This window comes from Petaurus breviceps, unplaced genomic scaffold (assembly GCF_028583685.1).
Source record: "Petaurus breviceps papuanus isolate PSGF00001 unplaced genomic scaffold, PetGlider_PUasm1.0 88237, whole genome shotgun sequence".
NCBI lineage: Eukaryota > Metazoa > Chordata > Mammalia > Diprotodontia > Petauridae > Petaurus > Petaurus breviceps.
This window is the reverse complement of record NW_027186911.1, coordinates 5,880-22,433: the sequence shown is the minus strand read 5'-3', so window position 1 is coordinate 22,433 and position 16,554 is coordinate 5,880. Positions and strand designations below refer to the sequence as shown.

At 39.2% G+C, this 16,554-nt stretch overlaps 1 protein-coding gene across 1 annotated transcript in view; it reads right to left on the bottom strand.

Annotated features, from left to right (window-relative positions):
* Positions 1-11,313, bottom strand: part of LOC138176391 (vomeronasal type-2 receptor 26-like) — a 32,754-nt gene extending 21,441 nt beyond the window's left edge. Inside the window, exons 1-3 of the mRNA XM_069107191.1 lie at positions 11,096-11,313; positions 6,500-6,791; positions 1,591-2,394 (exon numbers count right to left, since the gene is read on the bottom strand). Of these exons, the coding sequence (XP_068963292.1) occupies positions 1,591-2,394; positions 6,500-6,791; positions 11,096-11,313 (1,314 nt within the window). The remainder of the gene's footprint in view (positions 1-1,590; positions 2,395-6,499; positions 6,792-11,095) is intronic.
* Between the last annotated feature and the right edge of the window lie 5,241 nt (positions 11,314-16,554).

Here is a 16,554-nt window from a genome sequence, read left to right as displayed (position 1 = left end):
AGAGAGAGAGAGAGAGAGAGAGAGAGAGAGAGAGAGAGAGAGAGAGTTGTGATCTTCATCTAGCATGTGGGCTATGCCCCCTTCCTTTTATGTAACCAGTCAAGATACTCAAACCCCATGAGGTTACCTATCCCATAATAAATTATGATTTTTGTTCTATTCTTTCTTCTATTCAAATAAAAATTCTTTGGATCTTAAATTCAGGGTGTTTTCGCCAGAGGCAGTGACATTTAATCCATTCTTTATTTGTAGATTTTGAGACGTATTTGCAAGCTATTATCTTTCTCAGAAAATTTCCCCCATTTCCTTTTGATGACAAATTTCACATGAGACATTTAGGGCAGCATAAGAATGTTCAGAAATCCCCAGGATAAAAACGACCATTGAAATTACGGGATTTATTGAGATCATCAAGTGAAGTATCATTGGAGAAAAGATGAAAACACAACACGTGGGGGCCCTTCATTTTTAGCATAATGGAGACAAAGTCCAAAAAATTCCCAGCTGGCAAGAGGATGGTTCACATCAATCGGGGTGCTGAGTCAGCAAGCATGGATTCAGCCATTACTAAGTGCCAGAAACTGCTAAATGTTGTTATATAGCAAAGCAAAAGACAGTCCCTTCCTGTGGAAAACATGCAAATATCTATATATAAAAATGTATAAAAAGGGGGAAATGGAGATAATCAGCAGAAGACAGGCAGTAACATTAAGAAGGATGGGGAGGGGTGGGCTAAGGTGACACAGTGAATAGAACACTGGCCCTGAAGTCAGAGGGATCTGAGTTCAAATGTGACCTCAGACACTTGACACACTTAATGGGCCATGTAACCTTGGGTAAGTCACTTAACCCCAATAACCCTGCCTTCCCCCTCCAAAAATATAAGATGGGAAAAGTCTTCCCTTAGAAAGTGAAATCTTAGACTTGATTTGAAGGAAGCCAAATAAGACAGAAGATGAAAAGGAGAGAGAAAACATCAGGCATGCTTAACAGCTAATGAAAATATTTGTAGTAGGAAGATAGAGTATTTTGTGTGAGAATATATAAGGATGACAGTGTTATTCATCTTGCAAGTACTTGATAGTGGGGTTTAAAGTGTAAGAAGACTGAAAAATTATTGGGTGAGTCAGATGTTGAAGTCCTTTGTATACAAAATGGAATTTCAATTCTATCCTAGAAATGAAAGGGAAAAATTGAAGTTTCGGTTGATGAAATGAAATGTAATAGAAATAAAAACTAAGATGCTTCATGGTTTCAAAAAATCATCTTCCAAAGGATAAGATGAATGAGGCAATTTTAAACAGCAAAGAAATTCTTCTTCTGGAAAAATCCACAAATTTAAGTGACTAAAGTTCAACATATCTCAGCATTGCAACCACAAAGTCCCTGAAAGCTAAAACCAGCATAAGTCAAATGGATAAAGACCTAATATCTATATTTTGAGTTTTGTGATAGTTCCACTGTATGCTGCCCTGATCAGATCACTTGTGGAGCTCAGAAAATTCTGTGAGAGAAGGCTTTTCTATTAGTTTCATGGTCAAAATATCAAGAATCAGCAATGGACAAGACCAGTTCACAAAGGAAACTTACCTGCCAAGGATGAGGCACCCAGCCTTCTTCATCTTCCTCACATGCAATCTCAGATTTCATCAGAAACCTTATATGAAGGGCCCAGGCTACAGCATACACTGCATTGTAGATGGTGTAACTGAGGCCAGACATGGTCATGTCAAAAAGGGATATAGGCAAAGCTTCCAAGGTAGCATTGGGTGCACACGGATCTATCTCTTGCTTTCCATATTCATTCTGGCACCAGAAAGCTGACAACCAGAAGTCCTTAAGTATGATGTCCTCTGGGTCTTTATTAGGGTTCACCATCCTGAGAAAAGACTTAAAACCAGCAACCTTACTGGTCATGTATGTAAATGTGAGAGCTCCACTGAAAGCATAAGTCTCAGCATAGTAGGGTCTCATGGTGATGTCCCAGTGAGAAGTGGTGATCCACAGCTTAGATGTTGGAACTAATGGTACTTGTGAATATCTGAGAACCATTAATGAATCACTATCACCATGAATCACAACTACCCTAGCTGAAGATCCAACAATCCTGGGTATAAAATACAGCTCTGATTCTTCATGTGATCTCTCACTGACAGGAATCTTCTCTGTGAAGGCTGCACAGACATCATGCTTTGCCATCTCCTCTGTGACTCCTCGAAGGAATTCCTCACCCCTCAGATCATCTGTAGTCACCAGACCTACCCAGGTCCATTTAAAATGCACCAGTAACAGGACTATACCTCGAGGCAAGGAGGAATCTCTGGCAGCCATCTGATAGAGAGAAGGATATTGGTCCTTGTCACTGAGGATGGGATCAAAAGGGCCAAAGGTGAGCTGGACAATAAGAAAAACATGGAAAATGTTAAATTTTATGAATGTGGGAGTAATGAGAGAATTGTGGGAAATTATAAACTTTCATCGAGCTGTCCTTTCTCTATGTGGATAAATGTTGTGACTTTTAGTATGTACTCCTTGTTACAGGGGAATTTAAACCAATCCAGATTTCCACTGTTATCCCCCTCATTTAGCCACTTGTTTAGTAAAGAAAGAGTTCTCTGTTCCTTCAGTTATCACAGCTTCAGCCAGAAGGTCTTCTCCCTCTTTCCTAAATCTGTTCAGTTATACTTTTTCATGGCCTCGAATTAGATGGTATATTAAAATATATTTTTTCCATATAGGGGCAGTAATTTTAATGAAAAGAAGAAAACCCTAAATCATGTATGGGTTGCACATATTTGCTGAAGCCAAAAGTATAACCCATATAGCTTTTTCATGTATAAAAGTTAGGTTTAAAATCAGACAATTTGGGAGTGTATTCAGAGAAGACAACACAGTATATCAGAAACATCCAGGCTCTCCAAATGTATTGCCAAACAAAAAGAAAATCACTATAAAAGGTACATAAAGCAGCAAAAATAAAGGGTCAGTTGTGGTATATGACTGTGATGGAAATTGAGGGGATGTCCATCAATTGGGGAATAACTAAACAAGTTGCATTATATGAATGTAGCATGATACTACTGTTCCATAAGAAAAGATGGGTGGGCAGATTTCAGAAAAAAACTGGAAAGACGCAGTATTTTTTACTTATATTATTCACACATACATAACATAAACAAATTAATTAATTGATTAGTTTTTTAAAGAAAGAAATTAGCCCACTTAAATCATTAGCATTTTGATATATTACGAACAAAGCCCAGAGATAAGAGATAGGGAAATTTCCTTTGAAATAATTATGGAAAAAATAATATTTGTGAGTCTACCTACCAATAGAAACTCAGGAACTATAAGAACTTATAAAACACTTTTCATACAAATAAATTCATATCTACATGATTGGAAAAAATATCAGTTGCTGATGGGTAGATTAAAATAATATAATAAAAATGAAAAAAATCTACCAATTAATTTACTTCTGTAGTGACATACCAATCAGACTATCTAAAATTATTTTATAGAGCTAGAAAAATAATAACAAAATTCATCTGGAAGAAGAAAATGTCCAGAATAGCAACGGACTTATTGAAAAGAAAGGCATGGAAGGCAGCTTAGCTGTGCTAGATCTAAAACTATATTATAAAGCAGGTAACATCTAATATATTTTGTAATGGCTAAGAAATAGAGTGGTGGATCAATGGATTAGGTTAAGTACATAAGACACTATAATCAATTAGTATAGCAATCTACTGTTTGATAAACCAAACGAGTCTGAACTGTAGAATAAGAATTCATGATTTGACAAAAACTGAAGGGAAAACTGGAAAGTAATGACAGAATCTAAGGCATAGACGAACCTCTTACATCGTATATCAAGATAAGATCAAAATGGGCACACGATTTACTCATAAAGGATGATACCATAAGCGAATTAAAAGAGCAAGAAATAATTTACCTGTTGGATCAATGGAGAAGAAAAGAATTTGTCACCAAAGAAGAGAAAGAGAACATTATGAAATGCGGATTGAAGAATTTTGATTACATTAAATTAACAAAGATAATGCAACTAACATTAGAAGGGAAGCAGAAAGCTGAGAACCAAAGTTTATACTGTTTCTGAAAAAAAGCTCATTTCTCAAATGTATAAAGACCTTAGTTAAATTTATAAGAACACAAGTAATTGCTCAACTGATAGAGGGTTAAAGGAAATGAACAGGCAGTTTGCAGAGGAAGAAATTAGAGATAACTATAGTCATATGAAAAAGTGCTCTAAATCACTATTGATTAGAGAAATGCAAATCAAAACGACCCTGAGGTACCACATCATACCTGTACAGGACAATGTGAGTTCAAAGTGCTTTCTGACCCAGGAGAATTCAGGAGCTGCTTTGGGACCTCTTGGTTCCAAGCCTGCTCTGTACTTGTTGGAGATAAGGAAGTGCTGGGGGCCACAGTCCAGTTGCTAGCTCACAAGGAAGTCTCCCATGAGACTGTTGGCTTGATGAGCAACAGCTGACATGACTGGTTTGGCCCCTTCCATTGATTCACACTCCCTGTGCAAGAGGAAATCATGCTTCAATCATGCTCTCTTTAAGGTATATAAGGAGCCAGCCTTTTTTCCTGCCTGCATCCACCATGTTAGAATAAACTATAAGTTAATTCCCTCTCTCATCTCTGGTCTCTTAATTACCTCCTGAGAACACAACCTAAGGCTGGCCCTTAGGTTAGTAAAGTTAGTGACAGCTTACAATACCTACCAGGTTGGCTAATACGACAAAACAGGAAATTTATAAACTTTGGGGCTGTGGAAAAATTGGAACACTAATACATTGTTGATGGAGTTGTGAACTGATCCAACCATTCTGGAAAGCAATTTGTAACTATGCACATAGGAAAATAAATCTCCGCATGACCTTTGATCCAGCAATAGCACTACTAGATCTGCATAACAAAGAGATGATAAAGAAGGCAAAAGGACACACATGTACAAAACTATTCATAACAGCTCTTTTGTGATGGCCATGATTTGGAAATTCAGGGGATGCCCATCACTTGGGGAATGAATGAACAAGTTGTGTTATTAGAATGTAATAGAGGGGCAGCTAGGTGGCACAGTGAATAGAGCAGAGCAATGGCCCTCAAGTCAGGAAAACCTGAGCTCAAATCTCAGGTATGTCACTTATTCTTAGTTTCCTTATTTGTAAAATGAGTTATTACAATAAAACCTACCTTCCAGGTATGTTGTGAGGATTAAATGACATAATATAAATAACAAGAATAAAAGCTAGGACATGTAGTGCTAACTATGCGTCAGGCACTTTATACCTGTACAGTAAAATGCATACCTTAAAATAACATATAAATGTTAGGCTTTGTAAAGTCTGCAGTATTCCTTCTACCTACAGTCTTAACTGATGAGCTTATTTCATACTTCACAAAAACTTGTCATTTTTAAAGAATTCTCTTTTCACTTCTTATAAAATAAAAGAAATAAGTACCTTCCCTTGCTCTTTCACCTCTGTATAACGTGAGAAAAGAGTCTCTCATTCTAAAATTAAACTTCTCTGGATACATTCTTGATCCCATCCAATTCAATCTTCACCAGATTGCCTTCTCTATTTTTCCCACTCTCTCACTAACCTGTGATCTCACCTTATTTACTGGCTATTTCCCAGCTACTTGTCAATATGCTCACATCCCTCTTTCCAATCCTAGAAACAATGCCCACTGCATCTCACTAATCCTGGTAGCTATTGTCCTATACTTCACCTCATCATGGATGAATTCCTTAATCATTCATCTATGTTCAAAACCTTTACTTCTTCTCATCTCACTTTCTGCTAGCCCTTCTGCCATATAGTATCTAAAGTCTTTATCTAAACTTGCTCTCTCTAAAGTCACCTATGATCTCTTCATTGTCAAATCAAATCTTCTTTTCCAAGTCCTCATACATACCGGTGTCTTTCCATACTGGTGATAATGCACTCCTCCTCGATGGCTTGTCTTCTTTTGCTTGTTCTAGTGTCCCCCCCCCTCCCCCTGCCCGCGGCTTCTTCTGCTGTCTGTATGACTGATACTTCTTACCCTCTTGTCACGTATGAAGCAGATTGTGCATACATGAGGAGAGTACTGGATGTGGAATTGGGAAAAGGTAAGTTCACTTCTGTCTTTAGACACTTACTGTTAGAGGGACCATGGACAATGATGTGATTTCTGTGCGCTTCAGTTGGGAAGAATAAGGGCGCCTGCCTCACAAGGCTGGGGGGAGGATCAAGTGAGAAAATATTCGTAGGAGTGTTCTGCACAGGGCCTGACACACAGTAGGCGCTCTCTAGATGCTTAGATATTCCCAGCTCCCACCCCTCCACAAGGTTAGGTAACTCTCATTCTATTCCTTGTGTACAATCTGGATATAAATCAGTCAGAGGTCCTTCCATTCTCTCCTAAATTGGAATGATCTGATAAAAATTTAGAAGGTAGGAGGCGCAATATCACCCACCTGTGGGATCTTGTAGACCTCCAGCAGGGTCCCCATCTGGATGGACAGAGCAGATGTGGCTCCTCCAATGACAGCCACAGATTTGTGCTGTTCTCTGCAGCTGAAGTTAGGGACTAGCTGATTCCCTCCTGTCAACCACCTCAGGGAGCTCTCCAAGGTTTTCTCATCACTGTGGTAGGCATTATAGAGCTGGAATCCCAGAGAAATGTTGGGCAACAGAAAAGGGTGCCTGTTGATCTCCTCCACAGCAAACCTTATGGTCAAAGCCTGCTGGTAGTTTTTGTGGAGCCACCTGAGAGGCAGAGAATCAGAAACCACTAACAAAACCTGAAGAGAAAATGCATTTCAGTACAAAAGCTCTCTCAGTTATGTCATAGTCAAAACAAACATTTCAGCTCATTTTGTGTTTATAAGAACAGCGACAATAATAGAAACTAACATTTATATGTGCCAGGCACTGTGTTCAGCAACTTATGATGGTTATCCCATTTTATCTATAATATAATCCTGGGAGATATGTGCTACTATTATCCTCATTTCACAAGCAGAAAACGGAGGGAGACAGAGGCTAATTGATTTTTCCAACATCAGCCAACCAATCACTGAAACCGGATTTAAACACAGGTCTTCCTGACTTGAGGTAGTCCCTCTATACTCTGCTGTACCTTTCTGCCCCAAGTTGATTATTAAGAAAAGCCCACTCATTCTCATACTAGTGCTTTTCTGTTATTCTTATGAGTTTTCTGGCTAGTTTTATGAATTCCTAATTTGAATGTGCCTGACAGACTCGTGCATATATCCAACTAATAAATTGTCAGCCCATGTTATATGATAGATAATGTCAGTGATGCCAATTGTCCTTGTTCCCAAAAGGTTCCATGACACAGTAAAGGAGGCAAGAAATGCCCACATGCATTTAATACAAAGTATCAGGGGAAAAGTGCACATGCATAATAGATAAAATTTAGGAATGATGAGTACAGGGGTCCATTTCCAAAAGAAGTCATAATACAAGGTTTCCTGGACATTGTTATACCTTTTAAAGGAAGGACTTTAATCAGCCAGCAAATGTCTATTATATGAAAAGGGTGGTAGTAGACATGAGGAACTCAAAAGAAAGACTGAAAAAGATCCTGGAGACTGTCTGAATGAATAGATTTATGGGCTTGGGCTGCTGAGTTAAAATGTAGCCTTGGATCCTGGGCAAGTCACTTAAATGTACTTCTGCTTCAGTTTCCTCATTTATAAAATTAGGGACAATAATCACTCCAGGAGCACATAGAAAGTGTGTAAGGGAGCAGGTAGCTAGGTGGGACAGTGGAGAGAGCTACTGGCCAGATGTCAGGGAGACTTGAGTTGGAGTACAGTCAAAAACTCTTATTAGCTGTGTGTAAGGGTTATGGGATTTAAAGATCTCCCATGCCCCATGGACGTGCTGACATAGCAGAGCAAGAGAAAGTGAAAAGCCGAGCTAATGGTCCTGCGGTTGGCAGTTGGTGGCGGTTGCCTTTTTTTTTTTTTTTGAGTTAGGACTCCTGCTGAGGACTGCCAGGGGCCGGAGCTGCTGGGAGCGCTCTTCCAGGACACTGGGTGGTTGCTGTGAGTGGGGAGAGGAGGACCTTTGCCTGAGGTAGCCTGTTCTGTTTTAAAGGCTTGAAAATGTGGGTGCTTTCTACTTTATCTACCTGTGCCAATGTCATAAGTACTCTGATGGCTTTCACTTTCTGGTTTTGGGACTCAGTCTTTTGGTATCTTAATAAATTTTCTAGTTTATTTCCCCAAATGGCAAACCTGATGTATTTTGTGATGGATAATTATATCAGCATATTTGTAATCTCTATAGGCATTGTGAATATGGCATTGCTGATACACTGTGTGATCCCTGCATGCCATTTCACCTCTGTTTCATCCTCTGTAAAATGGGCATAATAATAACACCCCTCTGGCAGGGTAATTGTGAGAGTCAAATGAGGTAATAATTGTGAAGCATGGAACAGGACTGGAGGCACTTTGTAGTGCTTTGTAGGCACCACGAGCAGAGGGCTCTCTGTCCAGGTAAACTATTTATGAATCTCCTGATCATCATCTCTGGGAAGAGGGGACTGCAGAAATAGGAAGCAGAGTTAGAAATGGGAATCCTGCCAAATTTGCACACACAGAATCTGCAGTCAGGCCTTCCCACTGTGTCTTCATTTCAAGGCCAGAACCTTATCTAGGCCTCCATTCCTTCTCCCCACTGCTATCTCTTTGCTATTAAAGTTTAGAAGAGCTGAAAGTCAAAGTCACTTAAAACACTGCTGCTTCTAAGCAAAGAGCTCTTCTATTCTTGTCAATATTTTCTAAAATAATTACACTCTGGAAATTTTTCTCTGTCAGTTCCCAGTTTAAGGACAACAGAGCAGTTTTCTGCGAGGCAGCAACTGAGAGGAGAATCCCTCAATCTGTCCCTTCCCTCTTGTATTTGCATCCAAACTGATTTTACCTGCAAGAAGCATGTGAAGTTACCTGCATGACCTCTAAGCATTTGAGATACCAGTCCATTCTTTCCATGGTTTTTAAAAATCAGCTGTCACCCAGCTTACAGGCACACCCCTCACAAAGTTTTTCTTTTTTCTCTGCACAGCCAGTGCCCTCCACACCTGGTAATCATTTTGTCCCCATTAAGTTCATATTTACATACGAATATATTCTCCTCTCCATTCTAATGTAAGAACCTCGATGACAGGAATGATCACATTCTTAGCCTTGTATCCCCAGCATGTAGCACAGGACCTGGCACAAGGAAGTGCTTAATAAATGCCACCTAAATAGTGGATTTCTTCCTAGGTCACTCACATTCTCTACCGTTAGAATGAGGCACTGCACAATAAGCTGTTTTGTCTCCATCCAGGACCATGGCTCATAAGGACTTTGGTGAAAGACAACATAGAGATGAGAAGGGAATTTGATTCACAGCAAAACCTTGGTTGAAACTGCAGAGACTAGGAATGTTCCCCCCTCTAAAGCCAACCATCACCAGTCCTGTCAGGTGAAGCATAACAAAGGAGGAGAAAACGGCACTGAACATCTTGAACCATTCAAGGAATAGAAATGAAAAAGTATGTAAGAGCCAGCATTCAGACGGTGTTTTAAGGTTTTCAAAGGGCTTATATGTATGATATGATTTGATCCTATAACCATGGGAAGGATGCACCCAGAGGTTTAGTGTTTTGCCCCACATCACAAAGCTAGAAAATGTCTCAGATAGGTTTTAATTCAGATCTTTTTGACTCAAACAGATTTTATTTCCTTATGCAGAACCATTAACAGAGATAAAATTAAGGAGGAGGGGGAGCAGGGACACAAAGTGAAATAGAGAAATTTAAAGGTACCACAATAGTGAGAAAAAGACTGAGAGATGCAAGAGATGTGCAGGCAGACAGAGATCCAGGGAATAGTCAGAATGGCCATGGACAAGGAACATTCGCATTTTTCTATAAATTTCCATTACCCTATTATACAATCTTGTATCACCCTTTCACTCTTGATCCTCCTTACAGTGAAGCTCCTTGGAAAGAAATAACTTGAAGGAGAAAACTCTATGCGTGCATATGTGTGCGTGCTTGTGTGTGCGTGTGTGTGTAAATCTGGACCCCACCACCTCCACACCTGTTTGTGATGTCCAGACTCACAGAGGTTTACATCTGAAGCTATGCTGTTAGACATAGGTTTCCTGCTGTATTTACTCCCCGGTGTGCAACAGGAGCAAAGGCCAGACAAAAACTCCAGTCTTTGCCTGACCATGAGAACAATGATGTCATATTCTAGTAAAATTCTGAAACTGATGTCCAATTCCAATTTGTCTCCTGCTTGGAGCTCAGCATAACCTGATTAAAGAAACAAACACCAAACCCTCACACATCAGTAAAGGGGAAATCAGAACAGTGTGACAGTTATTTCATCATCAGTATTTTATATCCCTAAGGATTCCTGTTTACTTTAGCTGGTTTCCATCCCTACCTCTGTCTTCCCCCAAAATGCAACACTAATGATCTCCCAGTTCCCAACTGAAGCCTAGCCAGTCCTGTTAGGGTTCTCTAGTCTGGGGTATGGATTTGTGGTGTCAGTATGATCACTGAGGGTCAGAATATAGGATGTGGAGGAATAAATTACAGTGAATGCTAGTATCTCTCTCTCTCTCTCTGGAACTTCTCAAAGGTAAGACCCCTGAGGAGGTAAGAAGTGCAGGAGAGAAATGCAGAGGTACAGAGACAGAGAGTAAGAGCTAAGGGCAAAAGATATATAGAGACAGAGATTAAAGCAAACCGGACAGCAAAAGAAACTGAAACAGAAACAAATGAGTCTGTGATATAAATGGAAATACAGAAAGATAGAGACAGAGACAAATAGAATATTCTCTATCTTCAGTTCTGTAAGACAATCAGAGAGATTAAAACTGATTGGTGAATACTAACTTCATTTGCAGAGGGGAGGGAGAATTGGAATATCACTGGGCATAACAACTGGGACTTTCCTGTTGGCCCTTTCTTTAAAAAAGAATGCTTTGAAAACATCAGCTCAGTTAAAATGAATACTTTCACATAGAGAGGTACTTACTGATAACTCCTGCAGTCCTTGTTGGGCAGACTTGTAAAAACTTCTGCTTTTGTAAAACTACTTGCTCTCACTGAATACAGAGGGAGAAAGCTTCCAATCACCAGGTCCCCATCTCTGCTGAGGCTGGGGCTGATTTTGGAAAAGCAGAGGGGCTTCTCACTCCTGCACACTGAAGCAGGAAGCTGCAGGAGCAGTGCCAAGACCAGGGTAGTAAGCATGCAGAAAGTGTCTCTGTGAATGTGAAGCAGCATCTCCCTGAACACCAGCCAAAGTCCCAAACCTGCGGAAACCCAAGCAGCGGCCTGGATCAGAGAAGTTGACTGCTTGAGGCATTGAATGATGGGGAATTGACCAGTCACTGAAATATTACTGATGTCCAGTCTTCAGTCATCTATACCTAACTGAGAAAACACAAAAAAACATGAGTCAGGCCCTTGTCCACAACAAGTACAATGATGTAAGACCAAGGGTTTATTTTATAAGATCCCTCTGGCCATTTCACAGCTCTCAGTCACTTGCAATTAAGTAAGAAATGAGCCACCCCTTTTAGCTCCCTCCTGCCCCAGGCTGCAAAGATACATATGGGATCACAAGGAGCTCTGGGGACTGTGTTTGCTTCGGCATCACCAGCTGTATTTCTGCATTCAGGGGAAAAACAGAAGTTGAATAACATGTATTGCCCTCTTCCTAACATTTCCCAGCAGAGCTCATGTGATGGGTGAAACTTTGGAGTCTCCCATGGTCTCTTTTCAACTTATTATTAGTTCAAAGCCAGAGAACACAGGTGGACAAAAGGTTTATCCACATCTGGATTCTGGAGGTCCTATTCTCCCTTCATGGAGTCCTCCTGAAGCTCCTCTTCAGTGTAGCTGTCTGCTGAGGTCCCAGGATTAGGACCCTTAAGGAATTCCCATATTCCTTTTTTTGTTTGTCTCATTTGTCATTTTACCACCCATTGGCACATATCACAAGTGTTTTACCTCCCATTGAACAAGCTGATATCTTCTACTTCTTGACAGAGACACTGCTATTGGCTCCAGCGTACAATGCTATTAGTGATCACAGGAAATCCAGTTCTTATGACCGTTCAAAGTTCATAAGGTCATCGTGTGGGAACATTTACCTTCCCTCTTCTCAGGAGTCCCTTACACCCCTTGACTAGCCTGCTCTTAAAATGCCCAACTAGGCACTGCCTGGTTATATAATACATAAAATCTGAGATATATATTCTTTCATTCAGCCAAACACAAGCAATTTTATGAACTGTCATTTAATGACTCAAAATCATTTAATCTTTTATAACTGATTAATGCTTTACTTATGTCTGCTTCACTGTAGATTGATTTATGTATTCAGCTGGAATGTGTTCTGTGACTGCATTGTCACCGACAATAATAATTTGAACTGTTAGAGACTTTGTCAACATCAAAAAATTAATGTAATTATTAGACTATAACAAGACTCAATAAAAAATTGTTCTCTAAAATACCTTACAAATTGCTCTTATAAATGAACTGTCTGATAAAGGAAAAGCTGTAGGTAAAATTTCCTCATATTTGAACAAGTCATTTGTCAAAATCTCACGGTATAGGGATGGCTAGGTGGTGTCCTTGAGTCAGGAGGACCTCACTTCACATCCGGCTTCAGACACTTAACACAAAACTAGCCGTATGACCTTGGGCAGGTCACTTAGCCCCAGTTGCTCTACTTTCCACTCTATGTAAAGGAAAAAGAAAACTCACACTATAGTCTCATAGATCCAAAGCTACAAAGGATAAGAGAGGACATTCAATTCAATCTCCCCATTTTACAGGCAAGGAAACAAGGGTTCAGGGGAGTTTTGATTTGTCCAAATACATGAAAGGAAATGGAACAGGTGCAATTTGAATGCAGGTCTCAGAATTCAAAGCAAATATTCTTTCCTCTGTATTAAGCAAATTCATGCTACTCCTCTGGGAAATATGGAAAAAATGTGGGCTAGTCAGTAGTACAACTTGTCAATGTGGAAATGGTTGAACATGTAGACTCAGAACATGGTCACTAAAGGGACAATATCACCTTGGAAGGGAGATTCCAATAGAAAGTTCCAGGAAGCTGTTCTCTGTCCTGGGCATTTTATCCCATTATCAATCATTTAGGTAAAGTGAGATGATGGTGCACTTATTAAATGTGGAGATAACAGGAAACTGGGCAGCTTAACTTTAACATGTGTTGCAGAGTGGAAAAGCTGAAAAAGGGGGTTAATTGGCTACCACAGTGGGCTATATGTAATAAATGAAATAAACACAGATCAATGTAAAGTTTTAGATGCATGTCCAAAAAAGATGCATTTCAAGTACAAATGCACTTTTCCTAAGTACAAGGAGGGCCGAAAGGGGCTTAATGTGCAGCATTTCATATGAAAGAGATGTGACAGTGTTAGTGGACGATAATCTCAATGTGCATCCCCCGTGTGTTAGAGAAGTCACTAGATCTCATGAAATCATTGTGTTCAGTGAGAAGCAGATCCAAGAAGAGGGAAAACTATCACAATATGCATGGCTCAGACCACATCTGGAGTGCTGCGGTTCAGTACTGGAAAGGACAAATACTATTTTAGGAAGAATACTGACAACTTGGAGAATATCATTTCTAGTCCATCAACCCCACTTTGGCCACTCTCTAATCTCGGCTCTATTTGTTCTTATTGGCGAATGAATTCCCCTTTACAGTATTCTCTACACTCAATCTGCTAAACCCCTTATGCTATCACAAATTTTGACTTGGCCGACCCCAACTTTGAATTACTGCCACCATTCACCCTAATGTTTCTATTCGTATAGTCTTGAAGGGAATTGGAGAAAATAAAAAGAATACTTTGCTGACTGGGTGCTCTATAGATTCTTCTTATTAACTCAACCAGAGTAAAAAACCCACTCATTGGGATGAGGCAATTCTTTTAACACTTCCTAATCTTTCCTTATCTCACTTGCTAACGTGATAATTGCAAACATCCTCATCGAATGGCAGCAGTGAATTGTGCAGAGCAATGCCTCTCAAGTGAGGAAGACCTGAGTTCAAATCTCAAGTAAGTCACTTATCCTCAGTTTCCTCATTTGTAAAAGGAGTATAACAATAGCATCTACTTTCCAAGTCAGTTGTGAAGATTAAATGGTATAATATATGTAATAACAATAATAGCTAAAACACGTAGTGATAATTATATACCAGGCACATTATACATTTACAGTAAAATGCACATCTTTTTTTGGGGGGGGCAATTGGGGTTAAGTGACTTGCCCAAGGGCACATGGCTAGTTTTGTGTTAAGTGTCTGAGGCTAAATTAGAACCCAGGTCCTCCTGACTCCAGCGTTGCTGCTCTATTCACTGTGCCACCTAGCCTCCCCAGAAAGATGCAAATCTTAAAATACTGTGTAAATGTTAACTTTTTCAGTCTTTTGCAGTATTCCTTCCACCTATACCATTAACTGATGGTTTTATCTCAAATTTCACCAAAAATCTTGCCAGATTTTACTGAGTTCTCTTTTCACTTTTCATAAAGTAAAGGAACTAGATATCTTTCCTTACTATATTTTTCACGTTTGTGTAATGCGAAGAGAGAGCCTGTCTCATTGTAAAGGCAAATTCCTCTGAATATACCTTAGATCCCATTGAATTCAATTTTCTTTACCACATTGTCTTTTCTATCATTTCCATTCTCTCATTAACCTGTAATCTCTCCTTATTTATTGGCTCTTTCCCAGCTACTTACAAATATTCTCATGACCATCATATCAATTCATAGAAACAACACTCACTGGGTCCTACTAATCCTGGTAGCTATGGTCTTATACCTTGCCTCCACATCATGGATTAATTCCTTAATAATTTTTTTTCTGTATTCAATACCTTTTTTATCTCCCCTCTCACTTTCTTAAGTTTTTTTATTTTTTTCCTTTTTTTGTCTTTATTAATTTGCTTATTTACTTTTAGTTTACAAGATTCAGTTCCACAATCCCTTGAGTTTCAAATTTTCTCCCTCTTGGTCTCCTCCTCCCCACCCCCAATGGTGGCATACATTCAAGTATAATATCAGCAAATACTTTCACATTAGACATTAGTAAGGTTATAAAGAAGGATTGATAGAGAACGGGAAAGAGGAAACAAAACCAAACTAGAAAAAGAAAGAGAGCAGGCAGTTTGCTTCAATCTGCATTCAAACTCTGTTCTTTCTAGGTCTTTCTCTGAATGTATACATCTCTGGATATCATGAGTCTGTTGGAGTTTTGCTCTGCATTTTTTTCTGCATTGCTGAGAAGATTCCGGTCTATCAAAGTTGGTCATCACACATATGTTGTGTGTGAAATTGTGTACAGATTTCTCCTGGTTCTGCTCTGCTCACTCAGCATCATTTTGTATAAGCCTCTCCAGGTAAATATGAAGTCCATCTGCTCCTCATTTATTAAAGCACAATAGTATTCAATTATATTCATATTCCACAGCATGTTTAGCATTCCCCAAATGATGGGCATATCCTTAATTTCCAATACTTTGATACCAGAAAAAGAGCTGCTATGAATATTTTTTGTACATATGGGTCTTCCCCCCACTTTTATGATTTCTTTGTATACAACCCTAAAATTGGCATTGCTGGGTCAAAGGGTATGGGATTATTTATAGCCCTTTGGGTATAGTTCCAAGTTGCTCTCCAGAATGTTTGCATCAGTTTAAAACTCTACCAACAATGCATTGGTGTTCCAATTTTTCCACATCCTCTCCAGTGTTCGCATTTTCCTGTTTTGCATCTTAGCCAATCTGACTGGTGAGATGTGGTACCTCAGAGTTGTTTTTTGATTTGCATTTCTCTGATCAATAGTGATTTAGAACATTTTATATGCTTACAGATATTTTTAATTTCTTCCTCTGAAAACTGCCTGTTCATATCCTTTGACCATTTATCAATTGGAGAATGACATGTATTCTTATAGACTTGACTCAGTTTTCTGTATATTTTAGAAATGAGGCATTCATCAGAGACATTGATTGTAAAAATTCCAATTTTCCACTTCCCTTTTAATCTTGGTTACATTGGCTATATTTGTACAGAACCTTTCAATTTAATGTAATCAAAATGATTCATTTTGCATTTTTTAATGCTCTCTAATTCTTGTTTGGTCATAAGGTCTTCCCCTCTCCATAATCTGACAGGTAAACTATTACTTGCTTCCCCAGATTGCTTACAGTATCAGCCTTTTATACCTAGATAGTGTACCCATTTAGACTTTATTTTGATATACAGTGTTAGATAATGGTCTATCCCCAGTTCCTGCCATGTTATATTCCAGTTTTCCCAGCAGTTTTTGTCAAATAGTGAGTTCCTAAAATGGGGTCTTTGGGTTTATCAAACAGTAGATTACTATAGTCATTGACTGCTGAGTCTTGTGCACCCAGTGTATTCCATTGATCTTCTACTCCATTC